The sequence below is a fragment of the Monopterus albus genome, unplaced genomic scaffold, assembly GCF_001952655.1.
Source record: "Monopterus albus unplaced genomic scaffold, M_albus_1.0 scaffold157.1, whole genome shotgun sequence".
Taxonomy (NCBI): domain Eukaryota; kingdom Metazoa; phylum Chordata; class Actinopteri; order Synbranchiformes; family Synbranchidae; genus Monopterus; species Monopterus albus.
In genome coordinates this window covers 819,602-835,575 of record NW_018128037.1, presented here as the reverse complement: position 1 = coordinate 835,575, position 15,974 = coordinate 819,602, and the positions used below count along the sequence as shown (strand labels likewise).

The window sequence follows — 15,974 nt, the reverse complement described above, 5'->3', positions numbered from 1 at the left end:
CCAAATGACAGAGACGAAGGGGGAGAGAAAGACTAAGGAGAGGCAGCGGCCGCCGAGCGGCCCTGACAAAAACACCCACATTTATTCTGTTTTTTTTGTGGTACAAAGTCTTTTCAATTATAATATTTTACATTAAACCCCACAAGAGAATGCTGTACTGAAATATACGTAAATCAGGATGAGAAAAAAAGTAGAAATGCCATCCTGGCTTTTCTGCTAAAAGGTCTAAAAGGCTGTGAATGAAGCCCAGTAGGCATCAGCCTGGTACCCTACTTGTTTTCAGCTGACGGTGCTTTATTGAAGCTGAATTGACAATATAGTTGTTCTAATTTACCAACATGCCTATTTCTGAATAAACAGCCCTAATGGCTTAATCATGGCTCAATTGTCAAAATTTAATTCCCAAGCATGTGTTTTAATGCAGCTGAATTGACTCAGCTGGTTACTATTTACATATTTTCTAGTTTTGAGTGTCGGACATCAGGGCAGATAAGAACTACACAGAAACAGGTGCAGTCTCAGCATACTGTAAACACAGGTCATTTCTAATTGGTTTGCTAATGGGTCATGTTATGACCACGACATGGTCTGACAAAGTCAACATAAATACAGGTTTATGACTGCAGCTGTGTGATCTATTTCTCACCAAGAAGTCATCTGTAGCATGCATTCTGTATATAATATTTTTGTGATTTGTTGTGATGTGCTAACCAGGTTTAATAGATCTTTGACTAAATATGTTAAACCCTGTCTAATAGATTATAAATATGCTGTTATCAGACTAAAGGAATTTTCATCTAGATGATGCTTAGAAAGTAGTTTCAGGATTGATTTGTTAATCCTGCATGAAGTTATCCTGTCAAAATCAGTAGAAAGTTGAAACCATGATAAGCTTGGCTGGCTGCTGAGGATGTGATTGCAGGTATAAGAGGTATACATGTTACATAAATAAACATTTATAGAAAGTAATACTTGGTCAGATAACAAGTGAATACTTGATGTCTGACCAAGCTAGCTCTGTTAACAGGCAGCTACATCTTGCTCAGAGCACAGTAGTCTGTTGGTGAGGATGCCAGTGTTCAGCTGCACATTATAGCTGTCAGGACCTAATCATCTGTACACCCCATGCTTACCTTAACCGTCACCTGGCATAACCTACTTAGTTTTTCCACAGTAATTTTGTCTCACTCTCTGTTTAGACGAGAGAGGGGCTGTACCTCTCTCACACACACCCTTACAGTTGAACAGTGGACGTCAAGGATGACTCCAATCAGCCAGTAACAGTGACTGTATGAGCATTTTATCAAACAGCTCTTGAACAAGCAGAAAACACACTTGTAGAAATGTGATGTCTTCACCACTCTACCCACAGTCCACTCACCGAAGTCTCCATTTTAATCCTAAAACAACAAGGGAATGTCATTTTTCTTCTGTGTTTTCTTGAGGGGGATTTGTTGGGTTTTCTCTATAATACTGTAAAGTCTAAACCTTGCCATGTAAAGTGCCCTGAGATGATTGTAGTGGTGAATTGGCACTATACAAATAAAACTGAATTGAACTGAAATTAATAACTTCATCCATCGATCCATTATCTATACTGCTTATTCCTGAATAGGGTCATGGAGGGGCTGGAGGCAATCCCAGCTGACATTGGGTAAGAGGTGAGGTCCACCCTGGAGAGGTTGCCAGTCTATCACTGGGCTGACTCAGCACAGAAAGGGTGTCAGCCAGGGCTCAAACCCGGAACTTTCTTGCTGTGAGGTGATGTTGCTAGCCACAGCGCTGCTGTGCTGCCCTGTAATTCTGGTGACCACAGATGCAGTGTGCTATCGTGCGCTGCCAGACACTGACAGAAGCATTTTGTGGTGGTGGCAGTGGGGTGAAATACATTATGATAGGGAGGAACACATGGTGAGCAGATGGACTCGGGGTTCACTTTAGTTATGTCCTCTCATCCCCTTTAAAGAACAGGGTGGACTCCTGACTGACCGATGTCACACACACACACACATATGAAAGGAAAGTTTCTTTCCCTGTATCTTCTTCTCCTGCCATTTATGTTCTCCAGTCCTATATTGACAGTGACAAAACTATTTATGTAGACTTAAATAGAGAATATTTACTACAGTACTGACCAGCATTTGTGTATGGAAGAAAGAAACTCTCTGGTCCAGTAACAAGCAGCAGTTATATAGTGTAATTTACTCACATCCAGTGTGTGAAATCCACGGGGGTCTCACATGTAAACTTATAAAAGGTTCACTTTTTTGAAATAATACAATAAAAGCATACTGCAATCACTGTGTTTGTGGACCACCAGAGCACACAGCCAGTGGATGTGTCGTCCACTCTATCTCTACCTACAGCTGCTTTCAAAGCTGATCAAGCTGGGAAAAAATGTAAAAACAGACAACGTATATCCTTGTGGTTGTAATGAAGGTATGTCTGTGTGAAACTTGTTAGTTTGAAGAAACTTAACAAGGCAGCATCCACAGTGAGGTCGGACTGAGTTTACTGTTGCTGTAACAGAATTAATGGAGACATCTACAGGGTGGTTGTTATTTATACTGGCTCATGAGCTGCTTTCACATGTTATGTGTAATTTTTAACATGGATTTGGATTACCAAACATGACTGCAGATCACCGCTGTCTGCATCCTGGTGTATCCTGATGTGTGCCCAAACTCTGTTTGACCATATTCACTTTTCAGCTCTCCACTCCCCAGCTCCAGTTAGTCATTCCTCGACTCTGCACTGTCAGGCTCTACATTTCCCAGTTCTCCATTTGCTTGCCTTCGTCCCTGGGCCCATGCTATTCACATGCAACGTCTTCAGCTTCACGCTGTCTGACTGCCTTGCCTCCTGTCAGCCAACAAAGCCTGCTGGTTCTGTCCAGAACCTGCTCTGCCTCTGTTCCTCTCTCTCCTCCATCTGGTAACCCATTCCTTTGTATATTCAATAAACTCCTTTTTGTTCCACTCCCGTGTGTGTCTGCATATTGGGTCCAACCATACCAGCCTTGACAGAAAGGTCTCAGAGTAGAACTGCTGCTCCTTTGCATCAAAAGGAGCCAGTTGAGGTGGTTCGATCACCTTACCAGGATGCCCCTAGGGTGCTTCTCTTTGGAGGTTTCTTGGGCACGTCCAACTGGTAGGAGACATGAGCCTGAAGGAAATTGCATAAGGACTGCAAATGAGGTGATGCAGAAATTGTGTTGGCAGGAAAATAGAGCCCTATAAGTATTGTAAATGTGCATTGTAGATACATCCAAAATGAACTTCATTTCTAGTGATGCTGGGCTGGTTCAAACAAGAGGTTTTGGGTGGCACTCAAGAAAACTCTTATGATGAATCCTCTTAAGAAAAAATGTTCTAAAAAGAAAAAAAATTGAAGGAGAACATTTCAAAGCTCTCTTGTGGGTGGCAGCATCACATGCTGCAGCAGTAACACACATGTTACTCTTCTGGATGGATTAGTCATAGCATCTAGTGACAGGATGGTGGCTGCTGTTTATAGCCTCCTTCCTGCCACTGTGTCCTTGAGCAAGGCTTTTGACCCCAATTACTGAGAGGGGCATGCTGTGACTATCCCTGCAGCTGTCAGGTTGCAACCCCACTCTGTCCCCTCTCTGTCAGAAGGAGACAGGAAGAGCAGGGGAGAGAAATAATAGTGCAGTATAGTGAACCCATATGTCAGTTTTTGTTTTCTTTGTAATGCTAGCAGGCATTAAAACACAAATGATTAACTAACAGCTACAGGACAGGGCCAACAAATTGTAATTATGTAGGAAGCAGAGGAGTGTAGGGAGAACAAAACTGAAAAGAAGCTGATAGGATATGGCTGGAGACGAGTGATATACAACGAAGGTGAAAGATAATAATAAGAGAATAAGCAAAGAGGGGGGTAAGGCAAGGAGAAGAGGATACTGTAAATGATATGGAACATGAGATTTCTATGAAAGTAAAATGCAAATACTCAAAATTAAAGAGAGAAGAAAATGAAATGAATGAGATAGTAAAATAAGGAATGAGAATGGAACAAAAATGGAAATTAGATGAGTTATGAATTAATTATGAATTAATTACATAATGAATACAATGAAAAAAAATGTCAAGGAAAAGCAAATTAAAAGCACGGCGACGTGAATGATGGAAACTGGAATGAGAATAAAATGAATAACGAGAATAACATCACTGAGGAAAGAAAAAAGAAAGAGTGAAACAAAGCAGATGAAAATAAAAGAAGAATGAATTATAGCATTGTATTGTAGCTGCAAGCTGAGACTGGATCAATATCTAACCACTAAGACCTTGTGTTGCCCTGCTAGCTATAACATATGACTCGATTTCATTGCAATGAGAAAACATTATGCTAAGACAATTTTCTGGGTAAATGTACCCTGTGGGGTTTTTTTTTCTCATGAAATGTTTGCATAGTTTGGTGAGTACATTTAAAACTTAAAATGTTTAATTGGCTGCCAATGCACACCTTTTGCTGCTGCACAACTATGTAATTTTCTTAGCACATTAACACTAGCGGTTACTGAGGTTATTGGCAGAGATATGTTTTGCATCTCTCGCATGCATACATGTGTACTTGTGCATGTGCAAGTAGATAATAAGATATTAACAGCAAGAGCCACTCACTAAAACACTGCTCTGTAGCACCTCTAGTGGTCAATAGCATCAGGGGGTGCTAATCGCTGATAAAGTAAGTCAGTGGGCCTAATAGCAGTAGCAGTAGTCATTCAGTCATAACACAAAGCTCTCTAACCAAGCAGGGCGTTAAAACTGCTATGAGTTTTTGTTTTAAAACACAGCAGAGGCCAGAATTTATAGGCCAGAGGCTCAGCAGCTGCTGGGAAAATTGCTGACTTTCTAAGATAGATTAATAATCTTGTTTACTTTCTAACATATTTTCGCATTTTGTGCTTTATGCCAGTATAAACCTCCATTATTTCCCCTTTAACGTCATACGAAAGTTTTTGTGCACCTGTTACTGTAGAAACTGAGCAGAATTCTTTGAATTTTTTGGCTTTTTTAGGCGAGAAGCTGCCATCTGTGCACTGTAAATGGCAACAGCATGTCTGTCATGTTATCAAAAGCTGCCAGCATGGTTCTCTCGCTCTCTCTCTCTCACACACACACACACACTTGTACATCTATTTTTGTGAGGATATTCATTGACATACTGTATTCGCTAGCCTCTTACCCTGACCATATCCATCAGAGCTAAACGCCTAACCATAACCCTTCCTCTAACCCTAACCTAAACCTAATTTTAACCTGAACCCTAAAACCAAGTTTTAACCCTCAAAAAGGTGTTTCACAAAATAAGGGCAAGCCAGCATGTCCTCACTTTGCACAAATGTCCTCACTCTGTAGCAAAAGATACTTTTTTGATCCTCACTATATGGCAATTACAAGAACATACACACATTCACACACAAATATTTTGAATTTTGTCTTGTCCAAGGACACTTCAACATGTGAGAAACAGGGATTTGAGCTATCAAGTCTGTAGTTAGAAGACAACCCACACTACCTGCTGAGCCACAGCCGATTAGGTTAAGCCTCCAGAAAATGAATCAAAGTCAAAGTAAAGTCCCCATTGGGAATGCAAACAAATGCGTTTGTGTGTGCATGCACCCTGTACTTAGTTAGATATGTGAATGCCTGAGCAAGATGATTTATGATCATAAACGCATAAATACTCACACATACAATATATAAAGGAGGACCCAGCTGGATCCACTCAGCAGACACTGATAAGCAGCTATAAGAAGAGAACTAAGTCTGTTTCAAACCGAGGAGGAAGCTGCTGCAATTCATCAGGTGTTATCAGGCATCAAATAGACTGACATGAACAGAGAAAGACTGTGGTTAAGAGTTAAACATTCTAGTAGTTACAAACCTTTATAAATGTCAGAATGTGGTGTGAATCCAGCAGGAAGTTCCATCAGCTTTGCTTTGCATGAGCTAAGATGTAGCTCCTGTCATATATGTGATTAGAAATTGCTTGTTACATCTCATGCGCATACATCTGTTACACACATGTTCTTTGTGGCTTCATTCAGACATATCATAAGTCACAATGCTCTCATATTTGGATCCTGATGCATTGAATGGAGCAGTGAGTTGATCATTAATGGTGTCATGGAGGGCGTAAGGCAAGATTTAAGGGAATAACAGTGCTCTGAATTCTTTTAGGAGCTGCATCAGGGTTTTAAAATGCATGTTACAGTAAAAGCCTCATAAATGCCAGAAACACGTGCCTTCACTGTAAACCCCCATGGCAAATGTTCTTATCAAATTTGTCATTTATTAAAGAGAGTATTGTGAAGTTTTATGTCTTGCGTGAGGGTTTATTTATTGGTGTATTTGAGTGACGACCCAACAATCAAGTGATACATTTACTGCAAGGCTTTCAGAAGGTGAACAAGATTTGCATTTAATACTTTGTGCCTGTTTTACCTTGTGCTGCTGTGGCCATTATGTTCTTTTGCTAGCATTCAATTCAGGCTTGTGCTATGTTGGAAATGTTCAATATTTTTGAGGTGACACATAGAAATACTGTGAAACATTGTGATTTTTATTTTAGATAATTGCCAGCCTATTAATGTAACAAGGAAAGAAAGAGGTTTTTGTTTAAAAGTAGTGTGGTAGGTAGGGGGATAAGTAAAATGTGTTTTTCCTGTGTCAGACTCATCTTTAATCCAAGGGTAGGGTGTAGGTTTGGTCTCAACATTGGCAGCCTCCCTCCTGCCCCTTGCGCCAGTGTGACAAAAACCCCAAAAAAAAGGCTTAATGCTGACAAACCAATTGGTTTATTAACATGTAAGATCTGTATTTGCAGTAGGATTTGCATTTATTATTTGGGTCTCATTTATTCCTGCAGGACAATTACGTATAAATGTACTGTATGTGAAAAGGATCTTATGAAATCAGCTTGTTTTTTTTTTTTTGTTTTAAACAAAACTAATGACCAAATATGTTGTCTTTCAAAAGTTCTTTTTGCTGAGCATTTTGAGAATGACTTTAAAGCTGATTCCTCCATATAATTACAAATTATAACATAATTAGATACACTAAAGATGCACCTGTTCCCTCATCCACCTGCTCTACTTTTCTGGCCTCATGTTTTGTCTCTTATATACTAAATAAATTATTTACTGTGAGTTTCATGTGGTTTTCAGATTGAAATTCAACAATTTTGCTATCGCCTCCCATGTTATGTTTACTTCTGATAACGACGCGACTGCTAGCCTACAGATAACAGAAGACAGGGTTACTGGTAAATATTGGAAGAGGAGCAGCAGAGAGGGCTGCACCTGCTTGGAGAGGTGGACACCTGATGGACTGACATCTCATTAAAGGAGATAGAGTTCAGTGAGGAGGGAGCGCTGACACCAGTCTAAGTTTAATTACTGTCAACTTTAGGTGATACTTTCTAAAAATGCTTGTGTGGTTGGTACAAGACCATGTTGGAGGAGAGGACAATAAAATAGCATGAGCAAAAGCAGCAGTGGTTGTCAAGCACAAAAAGTTATAACCTTATTATGAAGGTCTGATGTTGGGTAGGAGAAGGAGTGGGAGAAATAAAAGGAGAAAAGAAGAATGTGCTGTTCCACTGAAGCATCAGTAATATACCAACTTTAGGGTTATGTAACTAGTGGTTTACAGTTGCAGTGGGGTATTAAAACTAAAGCAGCAAAATAAGAATGTTTCAAGTAGTCTTTAGTCTGTAGGAGCTGCAAGGTTATTCATGTATATGTCTCTTTAGCACATCCTTTCTTTTCCTCATTTGGGATGGATACAAAGCAGCCCAGCATCACACGTGGAGGCTAGCAAATTATTTCTAGGACAATAAAATAATATAATATTATTACTTGTCATTTGAAAGTTTTATAAGAGCCCACACTCTCTGACTATGTAATCATACAATTTTTATCTGAGATGTGTCAGGTACAAAGAGAATACTGCAAGCAGTGTGCCAGTTATATCATTAAGCAAATGTAGCTTGATCTCCAAATGATCACTAATTGTGGTTCATGAAAATAAATTCCATCATCTTGGATTCTGTGACTTGGGCTGAAAGTTCAACAAATTATACATAGGTGGACTGTCTGGCAAGAAAATTACACTTTCTGCATAATAATGGAAGAGCCAAGTGTAAAATGATTTGAATTGTTCTCAAGGCTGTGCAGCGTGGGTTCAAAAGTGGGGTGCATTTAGTGTGGAAGCATCTGGATAAAAATTGTGACTGTGTTTTTGGACACATGGAGACATGCAGTATGATGTGGGATAGAGGATCTGACAGATTTGTGAGCAATATAAGACATATCTCTGATTAGGACAGGATATATGCATAAAGTTAGGACTGTGGTGGATAGCAGCCAAACTGCAATGCATCAGTGGAGGAAGAGGCTGTGCATCCTTTTTGACCAGCAGCAGTACACTGAGGCTGTGTTTGAGGATTTTGAAGGATACTGGTGATCATGCCAGTTTCTTCTTCTTTATTTTTCATGTTCAGTGTAAATTAATGTTTGCAAAGCCATGTTTATCAGATTATGGTTCTGCATTACTTTAATTATAACAGTTTTTTGTGAAATAATAATTATGTTTAATAAATAACAATTCTTGTGAAACTGATTAGCTATAATTTTGGCTTTCTGCTAATTTAATTCTGTTGTACTGAATTAATTTATATTTTCCTCATTTAATTACAGCTAGTGATGAGTGCTAGTAGCTCACACATAATGTGTTGGGTTATTTCATTTAAAATCATTTACTCAACTTAAGTCATTATTCATTAAAACCACATGGACCTCATCTGAAACCCTCAGTCACTTAGCTTTTAATTATCAAAACATAACTGCTAATGACTCATAATGTTGTCTCTTTGGCCTGTTAACATAATTTTGCTGACTGGTTTGCATCAGACAAAAGAGATCAAGAGTTGGACACATTTCTGTTTTGGTAGATACATGTGTGAATGTTCTGGTGTGAGGCTGGAATAATGCAAACATCTGATGGTGAAGAAAAAGTCATTTGCAATGAAGATACCAAAAAAAAAAAAAAAATCTGAATGGAGACACAACATGACTTGGGAACTTATTATTCATATTATGAGCCAGTGCCAGAGTTGTAAAACAAATTTAAGGAATAGCAAGAGACTTGGTTCTTTCTGACCAAACTGTGACCTCAAGTAACTTCGAAAAATACACCCTGAAGCTTTCTTTTCCACAACCAACTTTATCAGCAGCAGATAATGAATATATACAAGATTCACAATGCACTATTACACACGGTGGCAATGTTTTGTACATTAATGAGGCATTCAAATTCACATTATTACAGTGACATGTAATAAAGCACTGCATGTTGTGAGGCTTCTTACTGCATATGCACACATGTGGTAAATGCTCATACAAGTGTGTATGTACAGGTTCAGTACAGGAATACTGTTTCCCCTTCTAGTGTTTCCCCAATCTGTGGGGAGGTCTTAAATATGCAGTGTGTGCACAACAGTCAGAACTTGAACTGATCTGTGTGTAAAGAGTGTGAAAATTCCTAAATTGTGAACAGGAAGACACTTAGCTAGCTACATCAAGTGTTTGGTATCTGCTCAAAGTGAGGTTACTAAATACTTTCATATGCCACAATTTTGTTTTTTAGGTTCATAAAAATGTGTGTGTGGCCTGTTTTTACTCATATTGTGGGGACATAAATCTGTTTAAACAGTCACATTGTGCGGACCTGACATCCTTATAGGGACATAAAGCAAGTCCCCAAAATGTAAATTGTTACATTTTAGCGTGATGACTTGGACTAAGGTTAAGGTGAGTCTCCAGTGTGTGTGTGTATGCCTTAATTACTTACTGTTATGCTCTTGGCTCACTTCCACATTTCCCAAGACCATGGCTGGGACACCAAATGCTGAAGCCAGCACCCACACACAGATATTCACCACCTGAATACATGATAATGTGATGGTAAATTGCATGTTATGTTTTCCAGTAACTTATACCAATAGTGATTAAAGAGCAAGATGTATCATTTAATAACTGTTAAGTCTGTAAAGCTAAAAATGACTATTTGCATGGCATCTATGTAAGAATAATAAGGGTTTGTAAGAGTACAGTCAGTCAACATTCCAATTCACTTATAAAACAACAAAAAACTGTAATTTGCCAATTCATATAATTTTGCTCCGTAAATATTTATAGTCACTTTCTATTATATTTTGTTAACGAAATAAGAAAATGCATCACAGTTCAAATGCACAGATTAAAAATATCTCTGGTATCTCTGAAGCCATTAGAGGTAAACTGAAATTAAATGCAGCCATTACTAACGGGAGAATGGTCTGTTTTCATTTCAAAAGAGTACTTCACTAATCTGATTTAGCATTGCCCTCATTAGCATTTAACTGACAGCTAAAATTATATATCATCTAAAAATGAAATATTGAAAATTCCCTCAGCTGTTCAATTAGTGATTTGGGCAGGTTAGTATGAGATCCCAAAGCTTAAGAATAGATTCTGGAGGAAGTGAAGAAGAAGCATTTGAGGAAATTGTTTTGCATCTCAAACATTACACAACTTTTTTTGCAGCACTCCACAACACCTGTAAACAAACTTTGTTGTATAAAATCACTGGTAAACCCCTTTGCAGTTTGAAAACAGCAGTATAAGTGTAAATGGTCAGAGAAACAGTCAAAGCCCCTGAATATCCTCTGCTATCATGGTTTTGATTCTTCTTTTGTCATATTTTTTTCAGTTCTTAAAAAGGCATGTTTCTGAGGTTGTCATCACAGGACACAGTGTTTACTCATAAAAGTCCATTGAGGAAATCCCAAACTAGCTTCACAACTTTTGTTGTCTCATATTATTATTATATACTTTACAGAGATATTTATAATGCAGTATAAATAAACCTTAAACTTGTGGCTTATGTAGCACAGTGCAACACCGGCTTTGCTGCCTTTATTACTGCACAGCTGTTTAACATCTCAAGAATTATTAGATCTAATATGATACCAGACAAACGCAGCTATCTGATTATGTGACACCCAAATCCTTTCCAGTGACGTCTTAAAGCCGATTCATGCTTTCCTCTGGCCATCAGACAGACACAGACATGTTTCTATTCATACTACAGTTGGGGTATGCATACACAGACATGTACCACATGTGTGCACTAGTGATCTGACCTCTGACAACAAGAAGTGCTCCTTCCATTTTTGTATTTGACTGAACAACATGAAACATTAGAAAAAGTGTGTGTGACAACTTAACCATAATAGCACCAAGGATGGGGAGTAAACAGTATGGTGCACAAAACAAGTGTCTAGTTCACTGTGTGTTGCATGCTCAGTCAGTGCACTAGCAGTGCACATGTCTGCACAGAACCTATGCAGACCCTCATAAACTTGTGCAGGTGGCATCATTTACATCACAAGGACACTTTGACCCTGTCAAATGTGCAAATGCAGAAAACATGAATTGGAAATACAGATTAAGTAGAAGGAAAACATAAAAAATTGGAAGTGTGGCTATCACACAGAGTTCTGCAATATTCCATAGCAACTGGAATAATAATAATGCCTCTATCAGTTTCTTTTTTAATTCCTCCCACATGACAACAGCATATACAAAGTCAAAAGACTCATGACCTGACTCAGCTCATGACAACACTGTTTGAAGTGAGCTGAAGTGACTGTTGATGTATGATACCAGCTGTCATTTCAGGGAGAGTAAAGGTGTGAAGAGTTTGAAAAGGTGGATTTCTCACTTTGAAATGAAATGGTTTTTACCTTGGCCTTGTGAGGAGTCCTCATGTCCAGGGCTTTGACAGGGTGGCAGACAGCCACATACCGGTCCATACTCATCACTGTCAGGGTGAAGGTGCTGGTGAACATGTTGTAGTAGTCAATAGACACCACTGTCTTGCACAGAGCGTTCCCGAATGGCCAAAAACCCAGAAACACGTCTGTGCCCTGGAAACATCCAGAAATCAAAGAATGAACACAGAAATATAGTTGGAAGCAGAATTTAGAGCAGAACTCAATCTCCTCTGAAATATGACTTTGGACATTCAGTGAAGTGGAAACAAATCAGTGCCATGGAACTGTGACACCTCACAAGCAATCAGTGTTCAGTAGCTGGGAAGAGGCCTTCCAGGTTCAGGTGTTTTTTACTGCACTAAGTGCACTAATGTTAATAGCACCTTTTAAAACATGCTGACAAAAAAAGAAATTAAAAGTACAAGCCATTATCAGTTTGTGAAGATTTAAATGCAGCGGTGTAGTGATGGGTCTTATTTCAGAGTGGATATGGACCAACAGAAACTGGAAGACAGGTGGGGCACTGTACACCTGCACAGGTCACCAGTCTATCACAGGGCTGACACACAGAGACAGACAACCACCACACACACTCCACTCACACCTAATGTTGATGTAGACTCAGGAGCAGGACCATGCCTGTAATCACTTCCTTTTCCTGTCAACTTCCTATAAATACTGACAAAAAGACAGCATCAACTGCTTTCATTTTTATAACCCCCCCCCCCATCTACTTGTCTTTCTTACTGTCCTCTACTGCTTTATTCCTCCTTTCTATCTCCTACTCCATCCTCCTGTCTTCTTTAGAGATGCTAGTCGACCTAACCTGTATGTGTCTGGGACCTGGGAGGAAGCTGGAGTATCTGGAGAAAACCCACATGGTGATGGGGTCGGGGGACCCGAAAATTCTATACAGAAAGCCGTGGTCGGCTCCAGACCCACTCCACACACAGTGGTGGATGTGATGCTCTGACGTGATGAATTTTCAGCCAATACTAGCCAGTGGCATTGCATAATAAAGCTAATACATAATTCAACAAATGATTAATAAAAATCATAGATAAGCTAAATTACAATTTTGTGTTACACTTTATGCTAATGAATGAGAAACATTTGTGATCAATTATGGAAAATATATTTCCACATATATTATACAAATGCAGTTATTACGTGGGGTGGACACAGAGCTACAGATTCAGTACAACTGCTCTGGTACATGATGCTCCTGTTTTATGCATACATTTTGTGACTGAAAGTGGGTCTTTTATGATTTTGGTTTAAGGGTTTGCATCAGTAGGGTTGGGTGAGTTTTCTTACAGCTCACAGACAGAGCCAAATATTATATCCTTCTATCTGAATATCCTGTAAAACTAAAAGAAGCCATATTGTAGCACCTGTAGCTTGACTGATGCACAGTCTGAGCTAAAAAATAGGGCATAGATGTAGTGAACGTAAGACACAGAAGTTCACCAAAAAACAGTTTGTAAAAAAGTTGATGTTACCAAGCAGTGTACAAGAGAGAATAACCTTAAATTCTACAGCATGTTCTGCCAACTGACATGAACCATGGAGGTTTTATGAGGAGCGCTCCGTGGTGAACATGTAACACTTGCCACGTGTTTAGACAAGGAATTATTAATCTCTAATTAAGGCCAACAAACTGGAATAGGTTCAGCTACTGAAGCAATGTATGGTGTTCAAATGAATTTCACAAACCATATGTTTGAACACTTTCTTATTGTATTTGAACGTGTGCACATATACAAAACAATTTAGATAATTAAAATAATGAAAAATATGGAAAATTAATAAACCAAAATAACAAAAGCTTAACCGTTTTAAGTCTTTTTTTCTTTTCACAGACCAATATCAAAAAACTAAGTAATCCCTCCTGCATGTGAGGAACAAGTAAATCTTGAATAATGGTTTACTTAGGATACATTTCCTTTTTATATCTGCAATATCATAGGGTGCACCCAATCTAAATCTGGTATCCAATGTGGAGTGGAATCCAATTGGATAATTTTCAAATCCAAATCCTTTTCGAATCAATTAACCATACAAGAATCCAGTTTACAATACTGGTAACGCCATAATAACATTGTCTCTTCAGTGCATATACAGTTTCATCAGTACTAAAGTAGTTCAGTCCAAGGAAACAAAGGTCAAATCAACACTCCAGAAGTCCAAATAAGTCTGCGCTCCGTGGTGAACATGTAACACTTGCCAAGTGTTTAGACAAGGAATTATTAATCTCTAATTAATAATGATGATGAAAAAAAATATACTGCACCAGAAGGCGTATTGAATCCTTTGTCCACCACACTGGGAGTGTAGTAACACCTGTATGCTGACCAAAATTATCCAGATCTTCCCGTTTCAGAATCTGCTGGGAGGCTCGCCATCGAACTCCAAGAATGATTTATGATCATTTCACGAATGGAATAGAATGTCCCAAAACAAAAAAGACTGACCAATCTCCTTGTATTAATACGAGCATACGGTAATGTCCGCTCAGAATGGCGCACACACAACGCAGCCGTCTTATCTCTTCTGCTTCTTGCTCACTAACGAGGTAGAATTCCCCAATTCACTGCTGGCCCTACTATCTTTAGCTCACAGTGCTTTCACTTGCTACCACGACAAATTTTCAATTGGTGCCAATTCTTTTTCTTCCTTTCCCTCGCGACTGTATTCGTAGTCACTATGTCATATATCCAATTTCAATATTAAAGTGTCTTTGGCCTGTTCTGCTCACACTACCCAGGTAAACTCCCAAAACATGTAGCTCTTTTAATCTCTGTCCATACTCCGTTTTTCTGTTCTGCCACACCCCTGACTCTACCCAAGGGCGGAACTTGTGAGGCGTATCTCACTTGACCCTGACAGTTCCTGATTGGTTTTGTTACTCATCAATCTTCTACTTATTTCTTTTCCCATATGACAGTGGAAAATGCACAACCCTTCACAATAAAGTTACCTCTATGTATCAGTTTTTTTTAGTTTTTTTTTTTTTCTCAATAACCACAACATCAGGTGGGTTACATACGCATGCTCTGACTTTGTGTGTTCTCTGGGGGTAGAATTTTATGACTGAAAATATTTGAAAACCATTGCCCATACAGTACCCCGTTGATTCAGTGGAATATGATTGGTGTGTAGTACTTTTGGTTCATGGTTCAACATTTTTTTCTTTACAGTAAATTAACAAGTGCTGCCTGATGCGTTATTTTGTACTGCTATGCTGTTGTGGCCCTTGGATTTACAGCACAGGCTCAGTCTTTTCTTATCTTACCTTTACTTTTTTAAATCTTACATATATTCATTGGTTCTATCTTTGAATTCTATCACTCTGTGGAGGCAAAGGCACAACAGTTTTTTGTTAGGATGTCAAATGGGGCAGTTATGTTTTAATTTTATATTCCGTTCACTTCTATTAATCTGTGTTGAAAGTGGCAGAAAGTAACCTCATCCATAGGTGCACATTCGGTTAAACACAGTTGGTGTTAGTTTAACTAATGACTGCTGTGTTTATATGATATGCACATCAAAGTGTTTATTGTCATATGCATAGTAAGGAAACATGTTTCCCTGTACAATGAAATTCTTACTTTGCCGTCCACATGAATGCCACACAATACAAGTGAAATATAAAGTAGATAAGTAGCACAAAATTTAAGGCATTTTAAAATAGAAATGAAAGAGATATAATAAAAATATATAAGAATAATAAGAGAGAATATATGCTACATGGGAGCTGTATGTGCAATAGTCAACAGCGAATGTGCAATTATGCATGTGCAAACTGAGTATGTAAACAGTACAGGGGGAATTACACTAAGTATTTCCTGGTAATAAACTCCTGTCAGCTGTTTAGGAGTCTGATGGCAGTTGCAAAGAAAGAGTTTTTCACTTTAGAAGTACTGCATTTCACACTTCTGAACCTCCAGCTGGAGGGTAGGAATGTGAACAATCCATGCTGGGGTTGGGTGAGGTCCTTGAGGATGGAGGCAGCCATCCTGTGGACTCTGGGGAGGTAGATCCTTTGTAGAGAAGGCAGTGGAGTCCTGGTGATTTTCTCCACAGTCTTTACCACTCTCTGCAGGCACTTGCAGTCCATAGCACTA

General features: G+C 38.9%; 1 protein-coding gene across 1 annotated transcript in view; it reads right to left on the bottom strand.

Annotated features, from left to right (window-relative positions):
• oprl1 (opiate receptor-like 1) overlaps positions 1–15,974 on the bottom strand; it is a 205,352-nt gene that overhangs the window by 17,379 nt on the left and 171,999 nt on the right. Inside the window, exons 4-5 of the mRNA XM_020615055.1 lie at positions 11,818–12,000; positions 9,882–9,972 (exon numbers count right to left, since the gene is read on the bottom strand). Coding sequence (XP_020470711.1) covers positions 9,882–9,972; positions 11,818–12,000 — 274 coding nt within the window. The remainder of the gene's footprint in view (positions 1–9,881; positions 9,973–11,817; positions 12,001–15,974) is intronic.